General features: G+C 45.1%; 2 protein-coding genes across 5 annotated transcripts in view; both read right to left on the bottom strand.

Annotated features, from left to right (window-relative positions):
- Window positions 1–400: 400 nt before the first annotated feature.
- On the bottom strand, window positions 401–3,704 carry LOC121574401 (potassium voltage-gated channel subfamily V member 2-like). Its single transcript, XM_041887027.2, has 2 exons — window positions 2,285–3,704; window positions 401–1,037 (listed from the first exon to the last, which is right to left on the bottom strand). The coding sequence occupies exons 1-2, from the start codon at window positions 3,569–3,571 to the stop codon at window positions 759–761; spliced, it is 1,566 nt and encodes a 521-aa protein (XP_041742961.1). The 5' UTR covers window positions 3,572–3,704; the 3' UTR covers window positions 401–758.
- Window positions 3,705–5,292: 1,588 nt separating this feature from the next.
- The window catches only part of LOC121573893 (very low-density lipoprotein receptor), a 49,373-nt gene continuing 37,488 nt past the window's right edge, over window positions 5,293–17,177 (bottom strand). Inside the window, exons 4-20 of one of the 4 annotated variants that reach the window (XM_041886274.2) lie at window positions 15,437–15,559; window positions 14,726–15,097; window positions 14,051–14,173; window positions 13,519–13,641; window positions 12,851–12,970; window positions 12,504–12,629; window positions 11,683–11,854; window positions 11,177–11,398; window positions 10,942–11,060; window positions 10,694–10,833; window positions 10,097–10,238; window positions 9,498–9,647; window positions 8,119–8,181; window positions 7,545–7,586; window positions 6,997–7,077; window positions 6,456–6,664; window positions 5,293–6,280 (exon numbers count right to left, since the gene is read on the bottom strand). In XM_041886274.2, the coding sequence (XP_041742208.1) occupies window positions 6,245–6,280; window positions 6,456–6,664; window positions 6,997–7,077; window positions 7,545–7,586; window positions 8,119–8,181; window positions 9,498–9,647; window positions 10,097–10,238; window positions 10,694–10,833; window positions 10,942–11,060; window positions 11,177–11,398; window positions 11,683–11,854; window positions 12,504–12,629; window positions 12,851–12,970; window positions 13,519–13,641; window positions 14,051–14,173; window positions 14,726–15,097; window positions 15,437–15,559 (2,363 nt within the window). In that variant the 3' untranslated portion in view covers window positions 5,293–6,244. The remainder of the gene's footprint in view (window positions 6,281–6,455; window positions 6,665–6,996; window positions 7,078–7,544; window positions 7,587–8,118; window positions 8,182–9,497; window positions 9,648–10,096; window positions 10,239–10,693; window positions 10,834–10,941; window positions 11,061–11,176; window positions 11,399–11,682; window positions 11,855–12,503; window positions 12,630–12,850; window positions 12,971–13,518; window positions 13,642–14,050; window positions 14,174–14,725; window positions 15,098–15,436; window positions 15,560–17,177) is intronic. The other 3 variants (XM_041886275.2, XM_041886276.2, XM_041886277.2) reach the window with 3 other exon arrangements.

Here is a 17,177-nt window from a genome sequence, read left to right as displayed (position 1 = left end):
GGCTGGTGAACCTTGTGGGTGACAATGACAAAGTTGTCATCTACAAATATTTTCCGGAAGAAAATGTTTGCTTATCTAAGAGTACTTGTGAGGTTTTCCAAACATACAAAATCACAGTGACCTACTCTTTTAATCTTCTAGCTAGTGCGGAAACATTACAAGCTGCTTCTATATTCATAAATCCGCTTTGGGAAGATTCAATCTTACACAGATACCCATACACGGGGTGAGGGGCAGTGTATTTAACCTGTCCGCAGATTCAGATTCATCCAGATGTTGCATTTTGAACATATTATTTCAGACCTGACTGGGTGCTGTTCTGCAGTGGATTATGTCTTCCTGTTGGGATGACATGGCCATAAGGACTGGAGGGGAATGGTGTGGTATAAAAAATATTTCTTTCAAAGGCCACATTTCTTCTGTATTGAAGTGTAATTGAAGGATAATTTTAACATGGAGAAGGGAATACACATTATTAGGAAAGAATAACGATATATTACTTTGTCAGCAGTATTTTTGCTACAATGCAAGGTTGCACTCCGCTCCTTGGGAGCGTTAATATCCAAGCATGTAATTGCATACAAGAATCTCATGTTTGGCAATGAAACTCATATCGATAGGAGAATCAATTTCTAAAACCTGAATTGAACCATTTATACAGTAAACATAGATGCATAGTAACTCCAGCTCCCTTGGAACCCCACTTGGTAGTGGCACAAGTCACAACATAATTGAATGGAAAGTCTCCCATAGTGCTCTTAAGAACATTCACCAGTGTGTCTATGGACCCCATCGTCACAGCATTCGGTTAACTTCCTGGCCGCCCTCTTGGTGAACCTGACCTTGCCCCGAGCCTTCACTGTGGAGGTGTACTCCTGAGACTTCAGCTTGGTGTAGTAGTCTGAGAACTTGTTGTACAGGATGGAGATGGGCATGCCGTTCAAAATGACGCCAAAGGAGATGCAGGTGAAAGCAAACAGCCGGCCCAGGATGGTCTCTGGAAACATGTCTCCATAGCCCACAGTAGAGATGCTCACCTGAGGGAGGGAGAAGGCCAATGGTCATTTTATTTGTAAACATTAACCTAGTCTCTACTGAACTTGCTAACATTGCCAGGACCTGAGCCCTGAGTTGACCCTTCATGATACGTGTGTCTGAGTGCCACAGTCTGCTCACGACAGGCCTGAGAGAAGGTCAAGGAGAGCCCATGTGAAAAGCTTTGTTTGGAGGATTAAATCGAGGGGAGGGCAAGTGAAGTAGTGCGTTTCTGGGGCTATATTCGCCGTCCGCCTGAAGGCTGTTGAATAATTGTTTAATGGAATTACAGAACTAAGGCACTAGGTTGGTCTACAGTGAATGGACATAGGACATGCATGTCCTCATCTAACGCCTTCAATTAATTAAGGTGGAAGTGCCTCAAGGGAAATCCTTCAATACCTTTCCCCTGGCAGAGTCCAGCCATCCTTAATACCATTGTACATGTATGTACACTGAGTGTACAAAACATTAAGAACACCTTCCTAATATTGAGTTGCGCTGCAGCATTGCAGTTGTTGACACAAACCGGTGAACCTGGCACATGCTACCATACCCCGTTCAAAGGCACTTAAACCTTTTGTCTTGCCCATTCACCCTCTGAATGGCACACGTCGCAGTTGTCTCAAGGCTTAAAAATCATTATTTAACAAGTGAGGGATCATAGCTTTCACCTGGTCAGTCAGTCTATGTCATGGAAAGAGCAGGTGTTTTTAATGTTTTGTACACTCAGTGTATATTTTAGGCATGGGAAAATAGCTTCCACATTGGCTCTAAATAAACAAGGTCAGGACATCAGTGCAGGACAGGCTACTTGCAATGTGAAAGTCTCTTGAAGGTAACAGTGATAATAGGCTACTGTAGCCGACGGGTGTGATGAAGCGATCTATTTCTGGCAGCATGTTGGCGACCTTGGCCTACTTTAGTTCTGGGTGGAATTGAAATGTCAGTGAGCAGACATTATCAGAATCTGCAGGTAACAATTAATCAATGTTGCTCCATGTTGTGTAAAACCCAATGGTGTGTGTTGTCAACAGTACCACATAAACAGATACTCAGACTGCAGAGAAGGGCCAGAATGGGAAGAATAATGACAGTCCAGGATTTGCAAATTATTTTAATATACCAGTTACTTACTGGGACATAACAGTACAAACATTTCAAAATAAAGAAACGAATCAATTAAGTAATAAAGTAATCTTTAGCCAATTACTTATAATGACCAATGAAATAGAATGGGATGACTTACAGCTGCCCACCACCATGCCTGAGGGATGCTGGTGAAGTTGGTCTGATGAACGTCATGCTCCACCGTGTACACCATGGCAGAGAAGGTGAGGATTCCCATGGCGATGAAGAGTAAGAGGCAGCCCACTTGCTGGTAGCACTGGCGCAGCGTGAAGCCGAACGCCCTCAGCCCCATAGAGTGACGTGCCAGCTTCAAGACACGGAAGATCCTCATCAGACGCATGATTCTCAGAACCTGGCCCAATTTGCCCACTCGGCCCACCGTCTCGATGTCTTGGTGCTTCCCGTAGTCGTCGTTCTCGAAGCACTCCAGCACCAGCTGCAGGTAGAGGGGTAAGATAGCGATCAGGTCCACCCCGTTCAGGACGCTTTTCCCGAAGCGCAGCAGGTCCGGCGTGGACACCAGACGCAGCAGATACTCCATGGTGAAGAAAGCGATGCAGAAGGTTTCCACATACTCCCCGTAGGTCTTCCCACTCAGCTGTCCCGTGGTGGTGGTATACTGCATCTCCTCCACCGTGTTCAGCGTCATGGCCACCAGGGACATCAGCACGAAGAAGCTGGAGGCCACGGCCATGAGCTTGGCGGTGACCGAAGAGAAGGGCTTCTCCATCAGGTTCCAGATGATGCGACGCGTCTGGCCCAATGCCATCCCGTGGAACAGCTCCTCATTCTCCTCCATCTCCACCTCTGCCTCCAGCTCCCGCTGGATCTTCAGCTGCTCGCTGAGCTCGTCCTGGCGCTCCTCAAAGGAGATTCGGCAGCAGCGGTGTGCGTTCTTGATCCTCACGCCCCAGTAGTTGATCTCCTCCAGGAAGTTCCTGGGACACAGCTCGTCCTTGATCCAGAGGACGCCCGTCCGGTAGAAGTTGAAAATGTTGTGGAAGATGTCTGGGTCTCTGTCGAAGAAGAACTCGTTGTTCTGGACAATATAGTCATCACACAGGTCCAGCTTCCTGTTGTGGTCCGTGTAGGTCGCCAGGCGGCCGATCCTGGTCTTGGGATACTTGGCAGCCACCCTGTAGGAGATCTGATACACCGTCCCACCCACGTTGATGTTCAGCATGTAGTTCTTCACAGGAAATGAGAGGCCTCTTGTCGGGTATGCCATTACATCTTCATACTCTGCGTAGAGGTCTCGGCTGAGCTCTTGCATGGAGTTCCATGGTTTCACCAAGTTGTTCTGGGTGAAGGGAATATTGTGGTCCTTCTCTGGGTCCTTGTATGTGGGGCCTGTCCCCCCCACTTTGTAGTTGGGGAAGAGGCTCTGTCTCCTTTTCTTGAGCATCCCGGAGGTTTGCGCTAGGACCTGGTTAGATGCGGCGGCTCACTGAGTGGTGTGGAGGCATTACCACAGGTCTAATACCCTCTCCTGAGTAACTCACAGAAGTATACCAGCAGAGAGAGAGAGAGAAACAACCCTGACCGTCTAATGTTGCTGACTGAGAGGATCAGGGTGCTTTAAGTTTTAAATACTATTATCCTCTTCCAGTCCCTTTCCCCTATTCTCTCTCGCTCGCTCTCTCTGGCTCAATAGGTCTCTCTCCCCCCACCCTGACGTCTTTCATTTGCCTACGTTCACAGATCAAGTTCCCTATCCAGAGCAGGGGACGCTCTGTGCTGTATTATGAACCATCGCTGACTTCCTGGTTAGTAGTAAAGAAAGGGTGAAGATGCAGCATAAATTCATCTTGAGTTTCAATGATTTTAACACTATCCCATCCTGTTATGTCAGCTAATGTCCAGTGTTTCCAGATTTCTTTGAAATATGACCTATAATTAATTACAATGAGTGAAAGTTTCTTCCAAATATTTTGTTAAAAAGCAGCTTTTCTGTGTTTTAACAGTGTGGGCATATACCGGTCATTAAAAATATTAATGTGAATAGACCACTGATTGGCCATAAACTTTCAAAGTGATATTTTCACTGGACATTTACTTTAACAGCTCTTTACTGCAGAAATTGATATAAGTCCTAAGGAAATCTTTCCGGTCATCTCATGAGACGTGCTTTCAACTTACGCTGCAATACATGCAGCTGCTAATAGTTTAAAAAATATATAATATGTGGAGTATTATAATCCTAGAGGCACGATAACACACCTCAGGCCTGATGTCTACTGGCATGAACATGCAGACCGGAGTCCGGTGGAGGCAGGACAACTCCAGCAGATGCGGCCACCTGCACTGTATGCGAATTCACTGCTCGCCACCAAGTGGCTCCAACCACTCTCTCCCATGCAAATAACTGAATGGCAAATTCCTACACCGTTTATTACCTGCAATGAAACTTTCCTGTGACCCTTCAATCCAATCTGTGGCAAACAAACTAGTTTAAAAGTGCTCTTAAGGAACCTGCCCTAGCGTTTGTGTAAATTCAGTTTCAACCACACTCCTTGTGTGCTTAATCCAGTTAGCCTTTTTGCTGTACACACACAGTCCTGCCCTCCACTGAAATGCAAATATTAGCTTGAAAGACTGATGATCAACCTCCAAGACATTTTTTCATAAGGGAAGGTGGGGGGGGTGAACACTGTTGGTTGCCCGGCAGTATTGGATGGGTTGTCTTTGGGATTACGATGCTGTGCATGATTTCCTGTACATCAAAGCTGAATCTACTGCCACCTGCCTCTGCAATTGTTATATCAGGCACAGCTCAAAATGCAGTTGAAATAGGTTGTCAATCATTAAATGGTGAAGCAATGCACTATTGAATAGCTACTAGGGCCACTACCTTAGTCCTTCAAAAAACCTTCTACACCCTAGGCTGTTTAGATTCTCTACCCTTCTCCAGAAGTGTGCACTCGTTCACCCCCCCGCCCGCATTTAAAAGCATTGGATTTTGGTGCATGCATGACATCCTCACACCCGTCAGTTCCTTTTGAATCAATGAGAGGTGTGTACAAGTGCACAATTCTGGAGAACTGTAGAGAATCAGAATGTAGCCCTAGACACATGGTGGTATAGGATAATACCTAATTCCTCAAAGTCAAGCAATGAGTTTTGAAAGACTTGTGGGGGTTTGTTTTATTTGAAGTGATTGCAAATCATTTTCTTCACGATACAGTATTTAGTCCCCCATATTGTACAAGGTTAGAAAAGGTCACAGCAACAGAACACTAACATACAAAATAGTTTAACAAATTCAGTTTTAAATAAATTTTTACTCTACCCTGGTACTATGCCCAACCATAGCATAAATGTATTCAGTCAAATGTATACAATCTTATTTACAGTGGAACATTTGATCAAAGTGCTTGAGAGTCCTGATTCTGTTCTTAGGGGAAGAGGGTTTATGTACAATATTTTACAAATGTTGTAGTACCATCACATTCCCTATAGCGCTCATATTCCCAGCAGTCACACAAAAATGCTTTAGAAGAATGTGCTTCTGGAGGTAATGTTGATAAGAAAAAAACATACATCTTTTAAGACAGTACTGCCTAAAGTATGCTTTTCATAAATATTCACAAAGACACTTGTCCACTAGGGGACTGAAGGTCAGAACCAGGATCTCTCCCTGCATCACCTCACTTACTTTTTAAATGTTTTAGGGCTGAGGGGGAAGGAGTGAGGATGTAGAGGCCAAGCTCCCAAAATCCCTTGACACTTTGGACACACTAAGGTTGCGTTTAGACAGGAAGCCCAATTCTGATATTTTTTTCCTACCAATTGGTCTTTTGACCAATCACATCAGATCTTTTTCAGAGCTGATCTGATTGGTCAAAACACCAATTTGTGGGAAAAATAAAAATACTCAGAATTGGGCTTCCGGTCTAAACACAGCCCGAGTGTGAGTAAGACAATTCATATTCACACAACTAAATGACAAACATCCCCCAGAAAACACAACTTCATGCTCTTCAGAAGGCATCTGGTTGTAACTCTGCTAAAGAAGCGGAGGTCATTGGCATGGAGACCAAAGGGTCAGTAAACCGATGGGGGTCATTTGGAAGGTTGGTTATGACAAGTCATCTTCTGTATTCACCACTGATATCTGGAAGGAAGACAAAAGCACAATGGAAAGTGGTCATTCGCAGAGAATCTAACCAATTAATAAGCTCTAAAGTGGTCTGGCTGCCAGTAACAATCCTTGCTTAAGATAAGCAGTTTAGAGGGTGGTAAATGTACGGTCATCAGTCACAAAGCAAAAGGGATTGGAAGTTATTTACAGAAGTGATGACTCCCAATCGCTCAAGTAGGCTTCTTACTGCTGGGTATGTGTGGCCTATATTGGAGGTGTGCCTGCTGATATCAATGTTGAGGTCTTCTTCTGTGGTTTTCAGGTACACTGGATTGTCGAAGTTCATGCTCTTTTTATTCTTCAGCTGCCAGTTACGCCACATCAAGTAGCCTCCTGCTGCAGCCATGGCAAGCAACACTGGAGAGAGAGGCCAAAACATAAACAATACTGTATTAGTTTTAGATGGTTCAAATCCAGCTATCAAGCGCTAAGGTTACCATAGCACCTGTGCTATTCAAGGGTTACTTTAATAAATCACGACATTCAATCAATAACTACTACAGCTAGGAAAACCATTGAAGTATTGCTCATCCAACCATTTATCATACAGTTGAGTGGCCTTTAATGCATGATTCATAGACAGCTGCAGGGGTCAAAAGAGAGTGCGAGGTGGAGAGGCAGAACGAGCCAGAAAGCGAGAGAGGGGCAGAGATGGAACGAGGCAGAGAGGGCTGGGCAGTAGCACTTACACACAGGGAGGATAGCCCAGGCAGCTGCAGATCCTCTAGCTGTCCAGTTCACCTCATGGATGGATGTACTGCTGTTGGCTTCTACAATAGAACATGTTAGTCTAAGAGAGAGCGTGAATCTTTTGAGGGACCATGTAAAAATAAATACCAAAATGTCATATACTGGTTCATGTCTTTTTCTCCATTAGTCTCTTATTAGTGTAAGATCAGTTGTAACCAGTACAATACACTTGACTAGTCATGAGTAATTATGGGTGATATGAGACGAGAGTCAGGGTAGTGACAGGACTTGCAAACAAGTGGATGAATGGAAGGGGGAACAAAGATGAGGATCTTTTCTGCTTGTCTGCCAACTGGGGTGGTTCTGTGGTTTCTGGCAACCCCTTGGGGGTCAGCTGGGCTCTGGAACATTATGGCCAACAGGAGCTGGCAGGGCCAGGCTGACAGACCAGTGTTTTGGCACAATCATAGTCTAAGGAAATCTACCACTTCTTTTCACAAAGGGCTCAATGTACTGGCTCGATCAGGGAAGAAGAACTGGGTCTTACCAGCAGGGACAGGTTTGGGGACAACTTTTGGCACTGTGGTCGCTTTGAACGAAACAAAACACTGGGATCAGTGCAACAAAAGGAATCTTACAAATTAAAACATCCTAGAAAAATCTGCCTAAAGAAATTACTTAAAAAGCGGGCTTATCAAATGAAATGCAATATTTGTTACTTTGATTATGGTCCTAAATTATGCATGCGTCCAACAGCTAATTGTAGATGTCACTTAAAAGTTCCTTTAAATATTTTTGGGTGGATTCCTGGGTGGATGGCATTAAAAGATACTTCCTAAATCCACATAAACGTTCCCGTGCTGTCAAACACTCCAGACATCTTTACATGACTGACCAACTTCCCATCTTCACACCACCTCACAACACCCCTAGTAGCAGGCTGCATGCTAATAGGCTAATCACCATGACGATAGGTAGCACAGAGGAGCCAGACCAGACAGTCATTCTAGTATGAAATTATTCTAGAAACTCAGAACCCAAAAGGCCATGAAACTAGTCCACTGGGTCCTGATGCATGGCTATCCAGTCAGGCCAGGCAGGCAGGCGGTTGACGGCTTTACCTTGGGGGTGAGTGGGATGTATTAGAGCTTTCCCATCATCCTTTGAGGGAGCTGAAGGTGTCACTGTCATAAGGGAGCAGAGTAATGCTTTGGCAAAACTTCAAAATCGAACATTTACATTCTGACTACAGAAAAGCTTGTTACCATGCAATACACGGCACTTTGTCATGTTACATTATGTGAAATTAATTCCTAGTGGAAAAACATGTAAATGGAGCAAAGCGAAGCACAAACGCAAAGTACCGTAAGAAGACATGCAGAAGTGATCCAAAATTAAAGGAAAATAACACCCAATTTCTATACTAAATGTCCAGCTAACCATAGAACCCTGTTCAGATATTCACTGGCCAAAGGAATTGGGAAATGAGCTGAAAACGGTAGGACCTATAGTAAGTACTCTATAGTAGTGACAAAACAGAAGGCGGCTCTTATGATTATGAATGGCATGAATTAAATGAAGCAGGAATCATGTGAAGCGGGAGAGAATGATTGGTTGAGATCAGACGAATCAGCAAAATATAAATCACCATACTAGACTCATTACTGGGCCTAAATCACCTTTATTCATTTGATAATTTAATGAAGATTAAATGGAGTAATAAATGCATAGGCTACCCTCTTCATGACACGCATAAGGGTATAGTAGGTGATAAATCTTGGTTAATGTCAGTGGGGTGCATAACCTGAGTGAGCGAGCTTTACCCCGTTAGTACCCTCTAACCAAATTGGACCCCTTTATCACACTCAAAATGAAAAGCATCAAAGCACACGACCAGATAGCCTAGCATTCCATCAATAACCAGACAAGACATTAAATTAATTCAGTTTGCTTCTATTGGGGTATAAAACATGTCACTTTCTGGATCAAATCTAAAAAGCTGTATGTAAAGCATTCATCAAGTGACAGGCGTCCCTCTTATTGGCCCCTACATCACCCCCGGTCCCCTCCCCCGTCCTCTCTGCGTCCTGGGTGGTTCATTCACTCAGAGGGTGTTTAAAAGCCTGGCACCATCTCTACTATATACCCAAACATCAGTGGATCTGGGAGGGAAAGAAAAGAGACCAACGCAGCACACAGAGGCTTCAGCAGGGCAGGGGGACGGAGCAGAATGCAGGCAAACAGACTCAGCCTGGATACAGCAGTCAGGCTTCACAAGCAACACATTTGAACTGCCACACACACACACTCTTACTTAGATATGCCACACACACACACACACACAAAAAAGGGAGGGAGAGAAATGCTTGGTTGACTCAGAAGCAGAATGGGAATGAAAGGCCTCTAAAGAGACTGAGGGCTCCTGAAAACTCACTCAGCATCACAGCACAGTTTAACCCCTTGCTGCCCGACCTGATGGAGCTAACGTTACAGTACTTGCCTGGTCTGCAGTGAAGGCCGTCTGAGGCGAGCGTCTGGTCTTGCGGACACACACACGTGTACTTCGGGGAGTATTTGTTGATCTGTGGAGCTGGCAGGCACATGTAGGCACAGCCTCCGTTCAGACCCTTCTCATTGCACCAGTTTGTTCCTGTATGGAATCAAAAGTGAGGAAACCAGTTAGCCATTGCCTGTGCTCCGTATTGCTAGGCTTCATTACGTAAAGTACTATTGTTACTTTGCCTTTAAAAAGTCAGATGAACTTAGGCACTCCTACATGACAGCATGTTTATAGCCTAAAAGGAGGTCCACTTTTGTGGGGGGAGAGGCTAGCCAGTTAGATAGGTAAAGGTCAGAAATAAGGATCCTGCCATGCACTGTAAAGGAACAGCATACCACCGAGGGTTACAGGGGTCAGGGGAGTTGACTTAAGACTGTGGCGGGGAGCTGTTAATTTCACAGTGGCAGCCAACAAATCCCTACCAAGCCCCTGTGTTCTAGACTAACCAACACAGCTGCTCAAATCCCTGTGTTCTAGACTAACTAACATAGCCCTCCCAAACCGCTGGTCAGGCCAATGCCCTCATCTGGCAGCCTTACCGGACAGCTGGATTAGCTCATGGTAAACAATGATGTCCTGCGGCTCGTTCAGATTGCTTGCCAGGGTAATCACATCAGCGCCTGTGAACTTGTTTGCTCCATAGATCGCCTCGTTCTCCCCATCTGTCCAGAACACTCGATCCTGAAACAGTCACACAGAGTCACACACTCTAAACCCCAGAGCAAATGCCAGAAGAGATGGCTTGGGACCCATGCTTCAGAGAAGGAAAGACCATTGAAGACTGGAAAGGCTATTTATTCTAATACTGTGCCAGTAATTCTGTCAAATGCCACAGGAGGTCAACGTTATTGACCCCACACATATGGAGCAAATAATAGGCTTTACAGTTGACAGAAAACCAGTTACAGTATGATTAAATCAACTCATCTCTTTAAAACAGAGTTTCAGCAAATTACCAATTATGAATGTCAATAGAAGCATGAGTTTGCTTGGTAACGCGTTTGCTCTGCTCTGTAACATCAACACATGAGAAGCAATCAAATTGCTGATGCAAAACAAACCAATCTCAACCATCAACTGCCCTGGCAATATGCTACATGTATATCAGGGCGCCTCATCGAGTCCCATAGCCGCACCTCGAACACAGTGAGAGCGAAGGGGTGAGCCAGGTAGTCTGGGGACTGCAGCACTTTCCTACGGTTGTCTCCATTCAGGTCCACACTACAGAGCATGTGCAGCTTGGAGTCCACCCAGTACAGTCTACTCTTGATCAGGTCTGAGAAGGGAAGGAAAATCATAGGTTTATCAAACCGTGTAGCTGTGAAAGCAGTTGAACCTCTTCAAAAGGTTAAATGCAAATTAGGTATAACATAGCCTGACCCACCTAGAGTGATTCCATTGGGCCACTGAATATCAGTCTGGACCAGGACCTGCCTGTCAACCCCGTTCATACCAGACTTCTCAATCTTCGCTGGTTCACCCCAGTCTGACCAATAGAGGAATCTAGAACACCAGCCGAGAGAAGAGCAGCAGTTCAGAAGGAGTAGCTCAAATTATTATGAGGGTACAAAAAAGATGGAAGCAGAAATTTGGACCCCAATACAATATAGTAACTTTACCCAGAGAGTGGATCCACAGCGATGGACGCAGGCTCTTTCAAACCGCTGCTGAAGAGAACTTTCCGCTTGGTGCCGTTGAAGTTGGCCACTTCAATGGTCTTGGTGCCGAGGTCTGACCAGTAGATGTTGTTATAGATCCAGTCCACAGCGATCCCCACAGGTGTCACATTATCAATCACCTTCACATGACTTCCTACGTCTCCTCGCTTATCCAATACAGTGCTAAATGGGGGTGGGAAACATTTTGGTATTTGGTTTGAGTTTACCCATATTGACCCAAAAACCTAGTTCATAGGGTTGAGGTTGAATAGCTGGTCAGTATAGGAAACATATGCTCAGTGAACTTTACCCTTCTTAGAGCTTACTATGTAAAATGCTTTCATACCGTTTTGAAAAACCAATAGCAACAAGATGTCCAGGGCAAGGTGAACATTGCCCCCATATCCCCATGATAGACTATCTCTGGGGTTTCGACCTCATCTTATGGAGCTGGGACATGTCTCTACCTAAAGATGGCCCTCTGGCTCAGGTCTGCCCAGAAGATCCTCTGCTGGGTGAAGTCTGCGTCCAGTGCCACCGTGTTCCGCAGCTGCTCCACGATCTGGGTGTACTCCCGCCGCTCCAGACCCAGCTTCCGGATGTCCCGGCGGTTAGTGAAGATTAGACAGGGTTCCTTGCCTTGTGGGGAGGAGAGGGAGTCACAGACACTCTTTCATACTGACAATACAATGGAGCCCTTTAGGTCTGTTCTGTCCTCATGTTAGTTAGAACAACACTGATCACAAGTCAGTTAGAACAACACTGATCACAAGTCAGTCAGATGGCACCAAAACATCCCAGCTGGACTTCTCAGATCAAGGTTGTTGTAGTAAATGACATCACTGCTATTCTGTTTACATTTACATTTTAGTCATTTAGCAGACGCTCTTATCCAGAGCGACTTACAGGAGCAATTAGGGTTAAGTGCCTTGCTTAAGGCAAGTCGGCTCGGGGATTTCACCTAGTCGGCTCGGGGATTAGAACCAGCGACCTTTTGTTCACTGGCACAACGCTCTTACCCACTAAGCCACCTGCCGCTCCATGTTTGAACTTGGATTCCATTATAGTGGTGTTGTGTTTTCTTGAAATATTAAAAAGCTGTTTGAGAATTAAAATGCATGTATCAGGAAAGGATATGAAACGTACAGAGTGTGTTGGATCTGATTAGAGCCGACAAAATGAGTGATGCTACTTCCCTCTAGCTCGCTAACATCTGCTTCCACATCCCTCCATCATGTGCTCCTGGGGTTACTATATGGTGTATACAGGCCAGGGTGAGCCAACTTACCCACAGCCTTGCACACTCCTGTGGTGGGGTCCATCTGGTAGCTGTTGTGGCACTCGCACTTATAACCTCCCTTCAGGTTGATACAGATCTGACTACAGATCCCAGGGTTCATACATTCATTGATGTCTGCAAGGAGGGTGGGAAAAACAGGAAGTCACACACAGTAGGAAGTCAAAATGAAAAAAGACACCAAGTCAAATGTAAAAGAGATACCAACCGGGTGGATTATCTTCAAAAACTTATTAAGTCTCAATACCCCATTGCAAATATGAACTGAAAATGACTTTATTTTGTATGAGAGTTTATATTGAATAGTGTATGGGTTAATCATTGTATATGACACCTACCTCCACAGGTCTTGCGGTCTATGAGCTGCAGTCCAGGGGTGCAGTCACACTCGTAGCCAATCACCATGTCCCTGCAGATGTGGGAGCAGCCTCCATTGTTCAGCAGACACTCATTCAGGTCTGAAACAGTAGAACGGTGGTTACTAAAGCACTTCATTCACAAACAAAGGCCTGCCTAAAATCAATCAAAATCAGTGGACTGGCTTTGGCTGGCTGAATGACAGTGATCTAATGCGATTGCTGTAGTGTTGGATAAGGAAAATACGAGGTAGCCTGCATGGGACAGGTCAAAAGGTTAAATCTATTTAGTAGAATACACTAACACACCCATAGCCAAAATACTTGTATCAATACCACAATGTACTGCAGTCTACAACCAGCGCATTATTGCAACTTGTGAATAAACACTAGACAAGCTAACCCACTTTAGTAAATGCACACATAATAAATAAAATGCCATTTAGCAGACGCTTTTATCCAAAGCGACTTAATCACGTGTGCATACATTTTCCCATGGGTGGTCCCGGGAATCGAACCCACTACCCTGGCGTTACAAGCGTCTTCTCTACCAACTGAGCTACAAAGGACACCTCGTGATTCTTCATAGTGAATAAACAATCACAAGACGGCTCCTTAATAAAACACAGGTTTGGCTCTCATCCACTTACTGCAGTCTTTGATGGGCTCGTCGCTCCAGTCTGGACAGTCCCGGGCCTTGTTGCACACTTTACTCATCTCTATACACTCTCCACTCCGACACTTGAACTTGTCAGGGCCATTGCACTGTGTCACTGGGTTGTGAAAGAGAAAAGTGGCATTTCAAAGTAGTGATAATGGAATGCTACACAAAGAGGTACAGTGGTATAACAGAAGTTGGTGTAGGAGGTTGAGAGTCAACCATCTGCATGTCCCCCATAGCAACAGAGGTGTGCTAAATTGCAGGTGCAGCCAAAGCAATTAATTTGTGTGTTTGAAGTCAACACTTCGATAACATCATTACTGTAGTCCTGAAATATCAAATTATAGTATTTATTGAGCATCTTTTGACCCAATTCATACAGGAATAACAGTATTTATGGGATGAGGAACACTGAAGAAAACAACCTTGTTTAGGAAACGTTCTCTAGCAACGGAAACAGTTTTTGTTTTTTTAAGTAGATTCATTTTGGAATGACATTACTTCTGGTTGAACACACTCACAGTTTTTGCAGTTGACCTCATCGGTGCCATCTGCACAATCATGCAAACCGTTGCACTGTCTGCTGCCGTGGATACAGTTGCCATCCTCACACTTGAACTGGTCCGGTCTGCAGGTACGAACAGCTGAAGAGGAGAGGACACACACAGACCTGTTAGACCATTAACCCTTACACACACACACACACACACACACACTACACTAACCACCATGACTTTATTTGCACCCTCATAATGCCTACACCAGTGGTCCCCAACCTTTTTTGGTTACTGCGCCACCAACTGAATTTTGCACTACCCGGAGTACCCCTGAAGTACCCCTTCATGTGGATTTTACCAGTAAGCATATGGTCTCATGAGTCTTCTTAAGTCTCCCCTGTGGATAGGCTAAGTACCCCCAGGGGTCCTAGTACCCCTGGTTGAGAACAACTGGCCTACACCATGATCAACAGACACAAATGATAGCTGCTATGAACACTGAATATAGAGACAAGGATGCATTTTATGACCAGAGCCTTTTATTGCAATATACATTTATTGTAATGGAAGGCTCTGTTTATGACTACATGAAACCAGCTCAATCTCTGACCTGTGCAGCAAAAAGGAAAAAAATTAAAGAAATACTCAGCTGGCCTGTTGGAACGTACAGGTGGTCCGATTAAGCCTCTCCACACTTACAACAGTTGGCTTCGTCGCTGCCATCCTTACAGTCAGGGTCTCCGTCACATCGCCACTTGCGGTGGATGCACTCCCCAGACCCACACTGTGTCTCGCTGGACGAACATTTGGCCGGCGGCGTGGGTTGGCGACCACATCGCTGAGGGGACTCATCCGATTGGTCCTGGCAGTCCACATCATCGTCACAGACCCAGTTGCCAGGGATACAGGTGGCATTGCCACACTGGAACTCACTGGGGCCACAGGAGGACGGGGCACACTCCTGCTCATCACTCCCGTCACCACAGTCGTCCTCTCCGTTACAGACGAAGTTACGGGAGATGCAGCGGCCGCTCGCACAGGTGAACTCCAGCGAGGAGCATGTGATGTTACCTGTGAGAGGGAACAGAGTTCCCATTACCGTGATGCTAATGTAGAAATCAACAACCAATGTGTACTCCTAAATTAACTGTTTCTGCTTAGACTCACTCCAAAACAGTAAAGAAATAAGTTTCCTGTCACACATTTTACATTTTAGTCATTTAGCAGACGCTCTTATCCAGAGCGACTTACAGTTAGTGAGTGCATACATTTTCATACTGGCCCCCTGTGGGAAACGAACCCACAACCTTGGCGTTGCAAGCGCCATGCTCTACCAACTGAGCTACAGGGGACTAGGGTGGTTTGTGAGGGACACCTCCCATCATACGGCTATCAGTCTAATCAACTCACCACAGTTCATTTCATCCTCTCCGTTATCGCAGTCCTTCTCTCCGTCACACTTCCAGAAGACGGGGATGCATTGGGTGGACCCGGCCCCACAGCTAAACTCATTCACACGGCAGGTCCTGGTGTCTGCAGAGCACATGGATGGAGAGGGATTTAATTTATATGCCTTTAGTGATTTGAGTGTTTGAGATGGGAAATGCTTAACACACAACTGCAGGGTGGTAGTGGGCTAGGCTGGCTAATGGAGCTCGGAGCGATTTATTGAGCAGAGCACCCAGTTCAACCCCTCATTTGAAATTTGTTTAACCACATACGTTTGCTACATTTAAAAATCAATCCGGTGAGTACATAAGTCAATTGAGCTACAGTGGGGGGGAAAAAGTATTTAGTCAGCCACCAATTGTGCAAGTTCTCCCACTTAAAAAGATGAGGCCTGTAATTTTCATCATAGGTGCACGTCAACTATGACAGACAAAATGAGAGAAAAAATCCAGAAAATCACATTGTAGGATTTTTTAATACATTTATTTGCAAATTATGGTGGAAAATAAGTATTTGGTCAATAACAAAAGTTTCTCAATACTTTGTTATATACCCTTTGTTGGCAATGACACAGGTCAAACATTTTCTGTAAGTCTTCACAAGGTTTTCACACACTGTTGCTGGTATTTTGGCCCATTCCTCCATGCAGATCTCCTCTAGAGCAGTGATGTTTTGGGGCTGTCGCTGGGCAACACAGACTTTCAACTCCCTCCAAAGATTTTCTATGGGGTTGAGATCTGGAGACTGGCTAGGCCACTCCAGGACCTTGAAATGCTTCACTCCTTCGTTGCCCGGGCGGTGTGTTTGGGATCATTGTCAGCGCTGAAAGACCCAGCCACGTTTAATCTTCAATGCCCTTGCTGATGGAAGGAGGTTTTCACTCAAAATCTCACGATACATGGCCCCATTCATTCTTTCCTTTACACGGATCAGTCGTCCTGGTCCCTTTGCAGAAAAACAGCCCCAAAGCATGATGTTTCCACCCCCATGCTTCACAGTAGGTATGGTGTTCTTTGGATGCAACTCAGCATTCTTTGTCCTCCAAACACGACGAGTTGAGTTTTTACCAAAAAGTTATATTTTGGTTTCATCTGACCATATGACATTCTCCCAATCCTCTTCTGGATCATCCAAATGCACTCTAGCAAACTTCAGACGGGCCTGGACATGTACTGGCTTAAGCAGGGGGACACGTCTGGCACGGCAGGATTTGAGTCCCTGGCGGCGTAGTGTGTTACTGATGGTAGGCTTTGTTACTTTGGTCCCAGCTCTCTGCTGGTCATTCACTAGGTCCCCCCGTGTGGTTCTGGGATTTTTGCTCACCGTTCTTGTGATCATTTTGACCCCACGGGGTGAGATCTTGCGAGGGAGATTATCAGTGGTCTTGTATGTCTTCCATTTCCTAATAATTGCTCCCACAGTTGATTTCTTCAAACCAAGCTGCTTACCTATTGCAGATTCAGTCTTCCCAGCCTGGTGCAGGTCTACAATTTTGTTTCTGGTGTCCTTTGACAGCTCTTTGGTCTTGGCCATAGTGGAGTTTGGAGTGTGACTGTTTGAGGTTGTGGACAGGTGTCTTTTATACTGATAACAAGTTCAAACAGGTGTCATTAATACAGGTAACGAGTGGAGGACAGAGGAGCCTCTTAAAGAATAAGTTACAGGTCTGTGAGAGCCAGAAATCTTGCTTGTTTGTAGGTGA

The sequence above is a fragment of the Coregonus clupeaformis genome, chromosome 9 (assembly GCF_020615455.1).
Source record: "Coregonus clupeaformis isolate EN_2021a chromosome 9, ASM2061545v1, whole genome shotgun sequence".
Taxonomy (NCBI): Eukaryota; Metazoa; Chordata; class Actinopteri; order Salmoniformes; family Salmonidae; genus Coregonus; species Coregonus clupeaformis.
The sequence above is the reverse complement of the archived record's forward strand: the minus strand, read 5'-3'. Positions and strand labels throughout refer to the sequence as shown.